We start from the raw sequence: 14,479 nt of genomic DNA, 5'->3' as shown, positions 1-14,479 counted from the left end.
TAGCTTTGACACAGGGGGCCAGCAATGTCTTCAGCTGATGGGACGCTTTGTGCTTGCTCCCACATTGTGAATGTCACTGGTAGCTTTATGCATTTAGGCTAAAAAGAAGCACTGATGGTTGGTGCTGATGTCTTAAGCCTTGCCAAGGTTTGGAGCGCTGCATTTTGCATTAGCTCTCTATGCTGGGAAAATCATAGCACCACAATGAAAGAATGTTGCTGTCGTTGCAGACTCCAATCTGTCCGTTCAGCTACTTGACCATCTCAAATCGTCCCCCTCTGACTGTGAGTTCCCAACTCCCGGCATCCTCTGCTCCCTCGTTACTTCCAGCTCAGTGCAGAAAGCCCGAGTGGACATTTTTGTGTGTGTCTGCGCTTGTGATTGGGCCAAATTTTCTGCTCCAGTTTTCCTGCCTGTCCACTCAGCTTCCTGCACTCGCCGGCCGCAGTTTGGTTAAGTAGACTCTTAAATCAGGCAGCTGTGTGGCAGCAGGAGGAAGTGTTCAGGCCGGTGTTGTGATTTATAGCATTTCATTCATGTTGGGTGCACACAGGGCAGATACATACATTTACATTTAGTAATTTAGCAGAGGCTTTTATGCAAAACGACTTTCAAATAAGGTACAAAGCCGGCAAAAAGCTAAGTTAGAGAAAAAAAACAAACATTGGAAGAAAAGTGCAGGGACCAGAAATGTATTAGTTTTATGAGCCATAACTGCCAGATAAGGAATAACTGATTTTATCAGTTATTAAAGGTGGAAGAATTCGTTTTAACTTAATACAGGCCGCCACTGGACGTCAGTCGAAAGATGTGACAGGGGTGTGACATTTGTCCTATTGGGGTGATCAATAATGAGACCTGCTGGTACATTTTACATCATCTTAAGGTTATGTTAGGCTTGATTTGATAGTTGGCAGGACACTATGGCAGCCAAAGAGAAGTTCCTGCACAACGTATTTACAAAAGTTAGGGTCTGGCTTTTCTGATGATGACAAATCTGCACATGACAAATCTGCATCTCAGAGATGGAGATGTGGTCAGTTGGTCATCAGTGATTAATTCTGGGGCAGACAGTGAACATATGTAACCTCGATGACTGGACAACTTCAGTTCATTCCTCTTGAGCAGTTTGTGTTTGTCTTTCTTTTTCCAATCTTTAGTTGTGTTCAAATTGAAATGAAGACACAGCCCTCACAGATTGTAGTGTTCAAAACAAATGACACAGGGTCTGAGGCTGGTCTACAGAGGGTGAGAGCACAATGGTGAAATGTTTAGCACCGCCTCACAGCTAAATGGGTCCCCGGTTTAAATCTGCCTGCAGCTGTGGCCTTTCCATTCTTGCATATTCTACCTGTGCTTGCGTGGGAGTACTCTGGTTTTCTCCCACAAGGGGCTGTTAGGGGTTCAGTGTCTTGCCCAGAGACACTTTGACTTATAGCCGGGACCGGGGATCGAACCACTGACCCTGTGGTCTCCGAACGACTGCCTTATCGACTGGGCTACAGCCTCCCCATGATCTACCCTTTGTTGCCTGGGGAAAAAAGTTAAATGTCAGTAAAAAGTAAAATTTCTTGGCTGCATTTAAAGGACTTTTCGAAATGTAAATGTAAATTGCGGAGCCTTTATAGGATGTGAGAATGGAATTATTTAACATGGATATAAATCTTTGCATGCAGGGATGCATTATGAAGAAAATTTTTTTTGTTGATTATGCACATTTTATTAGCTTTTTATTGTAGTTATGTAAGTCTAAAATAATTACAGTCACATTTATGTGAAGCTTTGCAGCTGTGTGGCTGCTCATAGAGGTCAGGTGAACAGCTGGCGGAGGTCTGATACTCCAGCCAAGCTAAAGCAGAACTGTGCGGCAGCTAAAGCAGCATGTTGTGCTGTGGCTGTAGAGAGTTTAAACTCAGTTTAATAAGGCAGAACACCTTTAAATGGAGGTTCCTGTGACACAGGTTGTGAAGCCGTGTTGTTTTTAGCCCCCGGCTTGATTCACAATTTGACGCTATTTCTGTCAATGTCCAGTGAAAAACACGTATTTCCAGAGAAAAACATGGTCACGGTCATCTTTCAGTTCATTTCCATATAGAGAGCAGTATCAGGTTTAAAGTCTCAAAACAATACCTCACACTTGTACAGAGTTTAGCCTAATACACACACACACACACATATAAACATTAAGTATTCTGATAAAAGGAAGTGTAAACACAATTACGCATATTTATGTAGCAAGGCCCGAGAAACAGAACTCTTTGGCACATGTTTTAAGTTTCATGCAAATGTGAGTAAAAATAGATATTTTTGGGAAGATGGCCTAAAAAAAACAAACAAAAAAAAAAAACGCTTCCTCATGCTCAAGCAGCTTCTTCATTTTGATGTCAAGTCAATTTTCCAACAGACAAAAGAGACGGGGGTGAGTTTGTCTGAGCAGGATGGGAAGTCAGATAGCAACAGCTTTAACCTTTAACATGTCATCACGGACCACAAGAACACAGAACCTGCCATGCTGTGATTAGCACTGTTTCAAGGCCAGGAATATTCTAAGACCCTGGGACTTCCTGGAGACCTCCATCTGCCTGACCAGAAGGACAGGAACAAGGGTTTACAACCTGACCCACAAAGAAAAAATTGCAGAGGAAGTAAGTGTTACAAAATTTAATTTCTGCGCACAGATGATTTCAGTGTGACAGTTCATACACACTTATCCAAACTTTCTTCTCCCACACACGTCTGTTGAAGCAAGCATTTAAAAGGGGAAATAAAACTCCTCTGGTTGAATACGTAAGACAAATTATTTAGCTGCTAAAAGCACGACAATGTTCACCAGGTGGCTTTTAACTTCTATTTGAAGACGAGTGGGTGGTTAACAGTAGGTTTACTAGAGCATGTGTCCTGAAAGCAGCTGCCTACTGCTGGTGCTGACAATGACACTGACCAGAACACTGAGACTGGACCAAAACCAGGTCAAGAGAATGAACTGAAAGAGGCTAAAGTGTCTGTGTTTGACCCTACGACTGAGCTCTTTTAAAATACAGATTGGCATAATAAAAACACCGATTGGCACAACTTAAATAACATACAAATCGGCTAATAAAGGGTCGTCAGGATTATCAAGACAGTTGAGGATAAAGCTGAGAGTGAATATAGTGAAGGTGCAAACTTAAAGAGAAAAGAGGAAAATAAACCCAGGAGGAAGAGTCAAATTTAGACATGCCAGAGAAAATAAAAGTGGCTGTAGAGGTGGGAGGAGAAGCAATTTGGAGGACTGAAATTGCACACACGGGACACAAAACACTGCGGATGAAACAGGCAAGAGCGCAGACATGGAAAGACGGCTGGAGAGATGGTGGAGGAATTATTGCAGAGAGAAGAAAGTGGGTGGCAAATGGTGCGCCGGGTAGAAGGGGGATAGAGAGCAGGGCCAGGCAGTGGTGTCGATGTGTGGGCGTGACAGATGACTTGCCAGAAAGACTGAGATTTGGGGGGGGGGGGGGGGGAATTCGGAGAACTCAGCCATCTGTTCCTTCGGGGTATATTGCTCATCTTTAAAACGCTTTGCCACCTTTTCGACTCGGCAGACACAAATTTGATCATCGATTAATAGTGTACACAAACGTTGCCGAGCAGCGAAGTTGAGCAATCCGTCATGTGTTTTGCTAACTCTGCAGCTTGCGGGGTAGAAGGAGAAGCAGCTGCTGCACAGAGGAAAAGGAAGAGGAGAAAAATGGAAGTGGTGTTAACCTGCTGCACACACTGAGCACAAACAAATGGACTTTACAAAGATCCACTGAGTGGACTCAGACCATTTATGGACTTTTTAAAATCATATTTTGATTCAAAAACTCATTTAATATAAACAAGAACAAAATCTTGGAGATTGTATGTCCCTGGCTAAGGTTGTTTCCTTAATTCTTCGATTTCGAGCGTCATTTAATTTGTTTAAATTTAAAGTTGAACTTTTTCAGCTAATGTGATAAAATGCTGTTCACCGGGTCATTACAGTTCAGTAGGCCACCTACTACCTGGCAGCAGGCAAGACGGTTTATTACCATGGGAACTTCTGGCAACTGGCTGGCATTTAGTGGTTTAGCCCACCTAGGAAGGTGGTCAAAGTAAATGGCTAAATGACAAATCTTTGAAACAAACATCATTTTGTTTCGCTACACAAAACCGACAGTGTTGTAACTATTTTAACCATGATTCTTTTCCCTAACTCCAACTAAATTGTTTGTAGTCACTGTCATCATAGATCTGTGTTTATTATTGTAATTATGACAACGAAGGTTTAATAATACGTGACTTTTTTTTTCATTCTCGGACAACTGTCCTGAATCCACTGTACCAAAACGCTTAGTTCTTTCAGGCATGTTTTTCATATTTTTAAAGTACAAATATAGTCTAATATGTTCTTTCAATAGCTTGCATGAACTCACAAAGCTATATTGTTTAAGCTCATGTCTACAAAAAAGCCCACCAGCCACGGTTTCCTTCTTATACAATGCTTTCTTTACTCATCGGTGGGCTACTCTTTGGTCAATATATCAGTCTCTCCAGGGACTGGCCATGTTACAAACACGAAAACCACTATATGGATTTACGAAACCCTAGATGGACTTTAAAAAAAGAATCGCTGCAAAACTAAAATGTAAATTCAAACCTTCTGATTGACATTAACATATAACAGTGATTTTAATTTTGAATTTATTTATTTTTTTGCTGTCCCATCATTGTCTCTGCTGTCAAGTCTTTGTGTTCCAGGTACTATATTTATTGTCCCCAGGACAATGGGACAGCAGTCATTTCGAGCTCTGCTTTCTTGGCTGATGAGAATATGCCACCGAATACCAAACTGGGTATCTTTGCCATCTCCTACAGACATTATCACCATGAATGAACTCTCCCCTCTGCAACCAATTTAAAAACAATTAACATTATTACCTCTGCTCGCTCTTACTGTTTGGTTTTATTTTGAAATATCCTAATGTGCCGCATGCACCCTGTGGATTGTGCACAAGACTTGCCCTAAACATCCTCTCTCCTCTTTTCTTTAGTAATGTTTAAAGTATTACATTTAACACTAAAAACATCTGTTACTGTTTAAAAATCCCTGATATAGTTTGGAAGTTAAGGATCCATCACGACGTGTGATATCACGGTGATTGAGATCTGGGATTTTCGCTGTTAGAAGATTAGCTTTTTACAGCACTGACAATGGAACTGTGTCTAAATGGATTGAGACACTTCAGAGTCAGAAAGGTCCGAAAGAAATCCATCCATCCATTATCTGTAACTGCTTATACTGTTTAGGGTCGGGGAACGAAAGAAATCCACTTAACTTAATTAATTTAAAGATGATAAAAATGAAAAAGTCTTGTGTGTAACAAAATTATGAGTTGAAAAATTTGTCCAGGCTTATGTCCTTTAATTAGTATGATCGAGGAATTTTATTAAGCTGCTTTTGGGGCTTTTGAGGGTCAGCTAAACGTCGTTTTTGTCCAGACTGTGTGTGAAGTTATGCTGATAGTTCACAGCTTGCAGGCTTGACTGCAGTTAGCAGGTTAAATGAAGTCTTTTGGGGAAAGCCAGAGAACTTTTTCCAGGTTGTCTCAGCCCTGTCCCAGCTCCTCCAACACTCAAAACACAAGCCCAGCAGCAAAATATCATGCCTTTGGTTGAGAAGAAGCTATTGTCTGCACAGATGATTGTGAGTCATTGTACTGGCAGCACAAGCCTATTGTGGCCTGTACAAAGCTGCGGCAGGACCGGCAGATACCAACTGTTGGACCTTGTTTTGGGGGGTGGGGGGGGGAGTAATTCACTCAGTGGCAACGAGGTGATTCACATTTTTAATGGGTTCCCCGCTGGCTCTTCCCTATTCCTGAAGTGACTCAGTGAGTTTACCAGCAGAGCAGGGTTCGGTTGGTTTGGGGGAGAAAAAAAAAGCCTAATGAGATTCAGTACACATTTCCCTTGACTGTCACTGAGTGGTTTATGTGCCCTCAGTGTGCTTTTTAGTGATTAAACTGAGATGACATTTTCCGAGTGCAGTTAATAAATTTGATCTCTTTGTCAAAATACCGTCAAGGTTAGAAAGCGCCCAGAATTGAAGTTTGTCTACAAAGAAAGCTGAAGTTTGAACATACAGACCACATCATATCAAACATACAATTGCACATTGTTTTCTGGCTCTTCATTATGAATGGAATAGACTGTCCAGTTGCGTTCGCACTTCAACATGCAGACTTCATATTTCAAACAAACTGTAGCGGTATTGAGTTTGGAGCTCTTAATAAGCCTGATTTGCCATGGTACTGAAGTCTTCTCCCCCATTGAGCAGACAGATGGTGAAATGCATAAAAAAAACTTCAACTGAAGGAGCGGGCCAGAAATCTGTAGTTCCTTGTGTGTGTGTGTGTGAAATCAGCCGGATTACACAAAGTTTAATCTACTTTGTTAATGACTAATCTTCAGTCCTTAATAACAAAATGTGAAAAAAGAATGGACCAAGAGGTGACCATTTTTATCTCTTTTTATATTTAATGACATTTTCAGAGTGAAGATAGAATTTTCGTTTCCATGTCTCATTTACTACATAACTTGCATGTATATAGTGTGAATATGTAGTAATAGCATTCCGGTAAGATGTGATGGTGGTTGGTTTTAAATTTCCTACAAAGTTGAAAATCACAGATTCTGCAATACATCTTTACCTGGTTTCTTTTTTTTTTTTCGTATTTCGTATTAATTTCGTATTGGCAGATTGTCTGAGGAGTCTGTGGTTCAGGTTGAGTGCACACATCAAAAATGCAACACAAATTTTATCTCTTATTTTAACTACGAATGCATTTCCACTGACTATCATGTGCATTTTATCATGAGTATTTTCTTCTCATGTCAGATTTCACACTGTGTCAGTTGTCTATATAGTGTGTAGCGTGAAAAGCTGCTGGTTTAAACGCCTTATCATTTTTTACTACTAAGAAGCTGCCTTTCATCGAGAATGTGCTTAAGTCTGGACATTTAAATGACCCGTGACGGAATTATTGTTTCTTTAGTACTTAATTATTTTTCCCCTTCTGTTTCAGAGGCCAGAAATCCAAAATGGGAGGCAAGCTCAGCAAAAAGAAGAAGGGATACAATGTAAATGATGACAAAACCAAAGACAAGGATGCCAAAGCAGAGGGGGCCTCTGCTGAGGAGAGTGAAGCACCGAAGGACAACAAAGATGATGCCCAGGCTGCCTCTGATGCTAAGGAGGTAGCAAACGACACGGCAGCAAAGGAGGCGCCGGCAGCAGACGCTGCAGCGAAAGAGGAGGAAAAGAATGCAAAGGAGCCAGAGAGACCTGCTGCCAATGCTGAGCCGAATACAGAGGTGCCTAAGAGCGCGGAGCCCACCAAGGCCGAGGAGAAGCCAGCTTCTCCTGCCCCGGCCAATGAATCGGCACCTGCCAATAAAGAGTCTGAGGCCAAGGCCGCCGAGAGCAAAGATGAGGCAGACGGCAAAAAGACTGAGGCCCCAACGGCACCAGCAACCAAAGTCGAGGCGGTCCCCGCTGCCTCCGCTGACCCCAAGCCCACAGAGGCAGCGGCAGAAGCTCCAGCACCAGCAAAGGAGGCCTCTGCTGCCCCTAGTTCAACACCAGCTGCTGAACCTCCCGCCAAGGAGGCCAACGCCACAGAGGCACCAAGCAAGGATCAAACCGTAGCAGTTCAAGATTAATGGACAGCTTCTTTTCGGAAATGAAAAAATAAAGTACCTAACTCAACAACGATGAAGATTAAAAAAAAAAAAAAAAAACAACAAAAAAATTTAATTAACTAGCCCACCCATATTATGATAATAACAATAATAATAATTGTAATGATGATTTGTAGATTGAGGAGGACTGGAGCAACCACCTGGAGAAGATTACCACCAATGCAGATGATTATTGCTATTATTATTGTTATGATTTATTCTATTTTTTTTTCTGCTGTAGTATTTGAACTTTGATACAAGTCTGTGTTGACATTACACCTTGCTATTCACATCCATCATCCCTCCCCCTCACGTGGACCAGAGTCTTAACCTGACTCCCATTTGGGACCAGAAGTCCTGCATTCACGCATTCATCTGTACCCTCAGCTCTGCGGCTGTCAAATAATCTAGATTTCAGGAGGGGAGGCAGAGTAGGGTTTGAGAATTCACATTACCAGTGTTCTTGGCTTTCTCAGCTTGGCTTTGGTACCTGTAGGGTTTTTTTTAGTTAGTGCCATTTGTGATCGTGCCCTTTTTTTAAACCCATTTCTCTGACCTTGTCTTTTGATGTTGTTGGGTTGTCTGGCTACACACTTTACTCTCAAGGTTAATTGCCTCTTTTTCTGAACAGCCAAAATAGAGTGAACTTTGTTGTGAGGGTTGAGTGTTTCTAAGACATTTCAGAGGTTGGAAAATGCCATGTTTGCAGAGTAAATTCTTATTAGACATGTAAAACCGTGGTTAAAAATTTTTTAGATACAATTCTAGATTTTGTACTGAAACCCTTAGGTAGATTCTAAGTGGAGTAAGTGGGGTTTTGTTTGTTTTTTTAATTTGTAATATGCATATGAGATTTGCAGAGCCTGACCAAACGTATCTCTACAGTATCCTTAGAAACTCTGATCGAAATCTCTGATCTTCCATCCAATTATGGATTATAAGACATATCTAATGCTGACCTGGGTGAAATAGGCTTTACAATCATGGCACCCTTACGATTGCAAGGTGGTGAGGTTTACTGATTCAAGAGATTTCAGATAGTTTTGGTTCAGTTGTTTCCTAATAAACTACGACATTACACTTAAGTTTGAACAACCCATTTACGGGCGACGGTTTGGGCGATAATAAGGATAAATGGCAAACTATTCCTCTATGAGCCTTTAGATTAGAGAGTTTGGTGTTTTCCTGACCTTGAATATTCTTTTGTCTGGTCATTTTATGGTCAGCCATAAACAAAAGCAAACAAAGTACATGGAGAATGATGCTAGTGTAACAACATGAAACAAAAGAAGATCAAGTCTTTATTACCTGTATGAACAATAACAGTTCCATGTGACTATAGCACTAACAGGAGCAAACCTGACAAAATTGGTATCTCAGCAGGCATAAACACCCCAGATGAGATTGTGTGCAGGTGCTATGTGGCCTAGGTCCACTGGCATTTTGAATCCATGTAGCTCTGTATCTCAGTCATTAGCAGACTGATCTCACTGAGGACAGAAGGGGGATTTCAGTGAAGGATCAGAGCCATCAGCAACCTACTCCAACTACTCTAGTTTGTGTTTCTATGGTAACCATATGCCAGTCATCATTATGGGATGAGCCTTGCACAGAAAAGCCTCATGCGTTCTCTTTTATTTTCATAAATAATGTATATATAACATATAGGGGGATATACATTGGTGGAAGAAGAAAGTACTTTCACCTATACTGTACTCAAGTACCAGAGCCACCTTCTATTGAGGAAACTCATTTAATGTCATTTTCATTTATGAGCGGGAAAGAGCAATTGAAAGAATGAACAAACGACTAAAAAGGAAAAACAAAAGAACAAAAGAACTGAAGAAAGAACAAAAGTTTAAGTACCAATAGTACAAAAAAAAAAAAAAAGTCTATCTCCATTTTTGTGATATTCATGCCTTTATGAGACACAGGAGACAAAAAAAAACCCAAGTACATCGGGAATGAAAAATAGCGTAAAAACAATAGAAATACTGAAGAATCTGAAAAATGTTTGCATATAGCAGAGATATTAAATAATCTTCCTGTACATAAGACATAAGGGAAGACCCCCATAATTGACCTTACTACACTAGTTCGGTGACTGTACTTGTAAACTTTCCACCTTTGCATATACGGTATGTAGGTAACACCAATCAGCCACCATATGAACACATTCTTGTGGTTTTAGGGCTGGATTGGACAATGGATCAGCGAGGAGAAAAGAAAAAAAAAGCTGATCAACAGGTGCCAGAACACACACGGGCTGCATAGCTGCAGACGGCTCAGAATGCCCACGCTGATCCCTGTCCAGCACAACATTAAAACCACCAGGGGAATTTACTGGTGTGTGTTTATATACGAGCTCTTCTCAGCCATCCATTAACCCTTCAGTTTCATCCATATATCACACAACGTATTCCTCCCAGCACTTCTCAAACCGTAGCAGAAACAAACACTTGAGGAGCGTTGTGTGTCACTCGGTCCGATTTTTTCTTCCTCTTATGACTCCGTAAATTGCATGTCCGTGGTTGGGTGAACCTGTAGTCCTGTCTTTTTGGTCAAGTGGAAAAATTTTTTCTCGGTCTGCATTCATGGCAACTACAGTTGATATCTTCATCTCATGTTTTACCACTGCTATCTCCACACACCACAGTCATTCGAACAAACAAAAAGATGATATGGAAAATTGATGCATTCAAAATTATATGTACTAGTATAAATGGTGCAACAGTAATAAAATGTAAGAAATTGACTGAAACCTAAGGATTTTGTGCAAGTCGAATTCTTTCACGCAGTCTCTACAGGTTACAACAAAGAAAATCGGAAACTATGATTTAACTGAAAAATATTCATAAGGCAGATCACAAAAGGCTAATTGGGATACTTGTTTCTGCTCTCTATTCTTAAATTTCAATGTTAGGTGTTGATTAAATTCAGTTTGATTGACAGCTACAGTAAAAGCATAACTTTTAAGCTTTTGCATGCTGCATGTAAGCAAATGTACATTAGGTTTAGAAATGTTTTTGCAGGTGTTTTTCACTTTTCTTGTTAATTCCAGGGCGTTGTTACAAGTTGGAAAACAGAGAAATATTAAAAAGCATCCATCCAACTTTAAGCGGTGAAACAATGACATAAGGTAATTAAACGTGGGGGGGATGTGTGTGCACTCTGGATAGAAACTATATAAAAGCAGACTATTTTGCACTTACAAGCAGCAAACACAAGGAAATATTTGAATAATGATTAGTATTTACAGGACATATTTCCAAACATTCATTCTTATTCTGCATCAATCCAGTGACCAATGTCAGATCACAGGAAACGTGAAAGTCTCTCACTGCTACAAGTAAAGGTTATTTTACAATACTAGAAGTGTACATACTAAAATACAGCAGTGTTTCCCCCTACATCCCCCCAACATCCCAACACGACCCTCCACCATGACTACATAACAGGCCAAAATGTATATTTAAACCTTGTGATGTTACTTTCCCAACCGATTTCACGTCTCAGTAAGTATGAAGGGATCCAAGAGCCATTCTTGTTGATGCCGTGCTCAGATTTCCCTGCATGTGCTACATCCACATCCAATGAAGAATGAGAACCAGGCCTCACCTGGACATAGACGTTCACCAACTATAGGCCATATGATTTTCTGTTGCTGTCATTAAATGCACCATTTAATTGCCATTCCTACCCAGCTCAGGGAGGACGAGAGCAGTGACATAATGAGTAGAGAGACTGGTGTTAGCGAGAAAAAATCCATAAATCAGAGAAAACAAACGTTCTTCTCCGATTGTTACGGTAGGACACAAAAAAAACACGGTGACACTGATGCACAGCCTGCAGGAAGGTACGAAGGTATTTGGTATGAATACAGCTTTTTTTCTGTCTGCTCCTTTGTGGCCTCTTTGCTCTGCAGGTGTGTGTGGGTGGGTGTGTGTGATTCATGTAATGTTTGCAATGCAGAGCAACATCATTAGGTCTGAAAGTATGACTATGTGCTCAAGTTCACACATAAGCCACATGAAATTATATTGATGGGATGTTTAAGTTTGAATGTGATATGTCAAACTACCCGTGGTAATATCCAATTTTGTGCCCTAATAAATGTAAAACAAAGTTTTAAATAGAACTGTGTAAAACAGTTTATTATAAAAGCCTTTTTAAAAGCACTATTTATGAAAACAGCACAATTATATACTCAGGGCTTTAACTTAGTCCCCAGTGAGACATTCAGGAGAAATGATATGCATGGAATAAAAAGATCTCATTAATACTCATCTTGTCAATACTTGACATTTACATAGAATTTACTAACAAAAAGTATTGCAGGAGAAATAAATGACGCAAAAATATTTTTGTGCCGCACAACCTCCATCATCCACTCGCCACTGTGCCTGAAAAAGAATTTGAGCAAAAATACTACTACTCTGGGAGCTTTGTAGCTATTGGTTACTAAACAGGAAAGAAATGAAAATGAAATGCACAGAAATGCTTTTTGGTGATATCTAACGGTAATCAATGACTCATTCATTGAAAAAAAGTGCACGCATTGCACAAAAAAAATATCAAAATCTTATCAAATGATCTGTTTCTAAGTGTGTATTACTTTGCTTGTACCACCTAAATGGGTAAAAGGATTGAGGCTCATCTGTGCAAAGTCATTCACAATATTATTGTGAATAACACTACAGCATCTGGCACTGCCTCAGCAGCAGCTTCATCTCTGGAGATGAAAGCTTTAATACTGGGACAGACAGTGTCCTAATCTAACCTAATCAGTGCTGCGTCTACCACCCACACATTTATGAAATCTGCACAGCCATCTAGCTGATAATTTAACTTCCATATATCAATTTAGAAAATAATTTATGTCTGGAATAGAAAAGAAACCGCAACCAGGATTTTCCACTGCTTTCCTGATATTTTGCAGATCAAATGACTAAAGGCCATCTGGAAAAATTGAGAAAGCTGACCATCTGAGCCACATCTGCTGATCACCAGATGAAATGATGCAGCAGTGATGCTTTAGCTGAGGTCAGTGGATGTGTCTCATAAATCATTTGCTTTTGCATATTCAATTTAAAAATAAGCAACAAACCAAAACAATCGAACAATGATTAACATTAAAGCACTCATATTCAATACTTGTATAAATTATGAGTCAAACAATGTGAATACAATGTCACATAAAGAGGTCATCACAGTCTTGAACCTTTAGAGAATTATTATTACAGCAGGTGGCAGTTTCGATCAAACCAAGGATTAAAATGAGGTGATTTAAGGGACCTCGAATGCGTTGGTGCCATATGGTCTGAGTATTTCAGAAACGGCTGATCTTCTACGACTGTCATGCACAACCATCTCTAGGATTTACAGAGAATGGTCCCCGAGAAAATGCCCACTGAGCGGCAGCTCTCTTCACAGAAATGTCGTGTTGATGCCAGTGCAACAGTAGCTCAAATAACCACTGGTTACAACCGAGGTAGGCAGAAGGCATCTCAGAGCACACAGCACATTAAGCCCTCAAACAGGTGGACTACAGCAGCAGTTCTGGAGGCAAAAGAGGGTCCAACTTTGTACTAGGCAGAGGATCTTTGTATTTTAATTGTAAATGTAAATGTAAATGTAAATCTTTGTATTTTAAGTCAAAACACACGTGTGAACACTTAGCAAAACTCTTATCTGTTACCTTTTGGCATAAACTGATTTTAGTCTGGTTTCAGGGGATTTTTAAGTCTTGTTTATGTAGTTTAAATATTCCTATATGTATATGCCTTATGAAAGGAGATGCCTTTTGCTTCACCTGCATTCGTTTTAGTTTTAGACTTTACTAAAAAAACCAGGTACAGCACATGCCCAATGCATTTAGAACCCCTGTTACGAAAATGTAGATGTAGCACTATCTGGAAACAGGTCGTGCCCTTGACATGTGTACGTCAAAACAACTGCTTGCTTAAGTTCAGTAGGTTCATACAGATAACTCAAATAGTGCACCCACAGGCCTCCTGCACAGACTTTAGTGCTCCATCTGAGCAATAATTTCACCTCTAGTTATCGCATAAAAGAGAAATATTGACAGGGACAACAGAAAAAGGACAAATATGAAGGAACGAAGCTTTGCCAAGGGGTAATGATTAGTGTCTTCATCGCACTCTCTCCCCTCATCCTCCTCTCACAGACAGAGGGAGAGGTAGTAAATGAAGGCCTTAATCTCACTGCTGTGATTTATACGTTGGTAATTTCACCAGTAATGTCGTCCCCATAACTTTACTCAAGCCACAACATGGTGAGATACGAGGTGCTGCCGAATAGATATAGGAACAGGATCTTAATACAAGGTCTCGTGTAAATGTAAATATAAATCTGCAGTAAGACCAGACTAAACATGTTGTCTCCCATAAAGATACACAGGACCTTCCAGAGTTTAGCCTAAATTGACCCATGAATTGTGTCATCTTATGGACAGGTCTTTTTTCATTTTTCCAAACTAAAATGAGCTACTTCAGTAAATGCAAAAAAGACAAGTCTGTAATCCAATGTTAATATGCAGAGCCCTGTTTGGTAAGTCCAACATCGTATGTACTAATTAGAAGCAGCTGGATTACTGCATGTGGCTGGTGGTGTTCTTTAAAAAAAACCTGCCATCTGTCAAGGTATTTACACATCTGTCACGCAAGAAAGGTCTCAGGATGGGTAGAGGCAAAGACCTCTCCCAAGACCTCTG

General features: G+C 40.3%; 1 protein-coding gene across 2 annotated transcripts in view; it reads left to right on the top strand.

Annotated features, from left to right (window-relative positions):
- The window catches only part of basp1 (brain abundant, membrane attached signal protein 1), a 41,852-nt gene extending 31,340 nt beyond the window's left edge, over window positions 1-10,512 (top strand). Inside the window, exons 1-2 of one of the 2 annotated variants that reach the window (XM_067475697.1) lie at window positions 2,471-2,645; window positions 7,092-10,512. In XM_067475697.1, the coding sequence (XP_067331798.1) occupies window positions 7,108-7,728 (621 nt within the window). In that variant the 5' untranslated portion in view covers window positions 2,471-2,645; window positions 7,092-7,107 and the 3' untranslated portion in view covers window positions 7,729-10,512. Of the gene's footprint in view, window positions 1-2,470; window positions 2,646-7,091 lie in introns of those variants that run through there. The other variant, XM_067475696.1, reaches the window with a different exon arrangement.
- The last annotated feature ends 3,967 nt before the right edge of the window (window positions 10,513-14,479 follow it).

This window comes from Channa argus, chromosome 14 (genome assembly GCF_033026475.1).
Source record: "Channa argus isolate prfri chromosome 14, Channa argus male v1.0, whole genome shotgun sequence".
Taxonomy (NCBI): domain Eukaryota; kingdom Metazoa; phylum Chordata; class Actinopteri; order Anabantiformes; family Channidae; genus Channa; species Channa argus.
The sequence above is the reverse complement of the archived record's forward strand: the minus strand, read 5'-3'. Positions and strand labels throughout refer to the sequence as shown.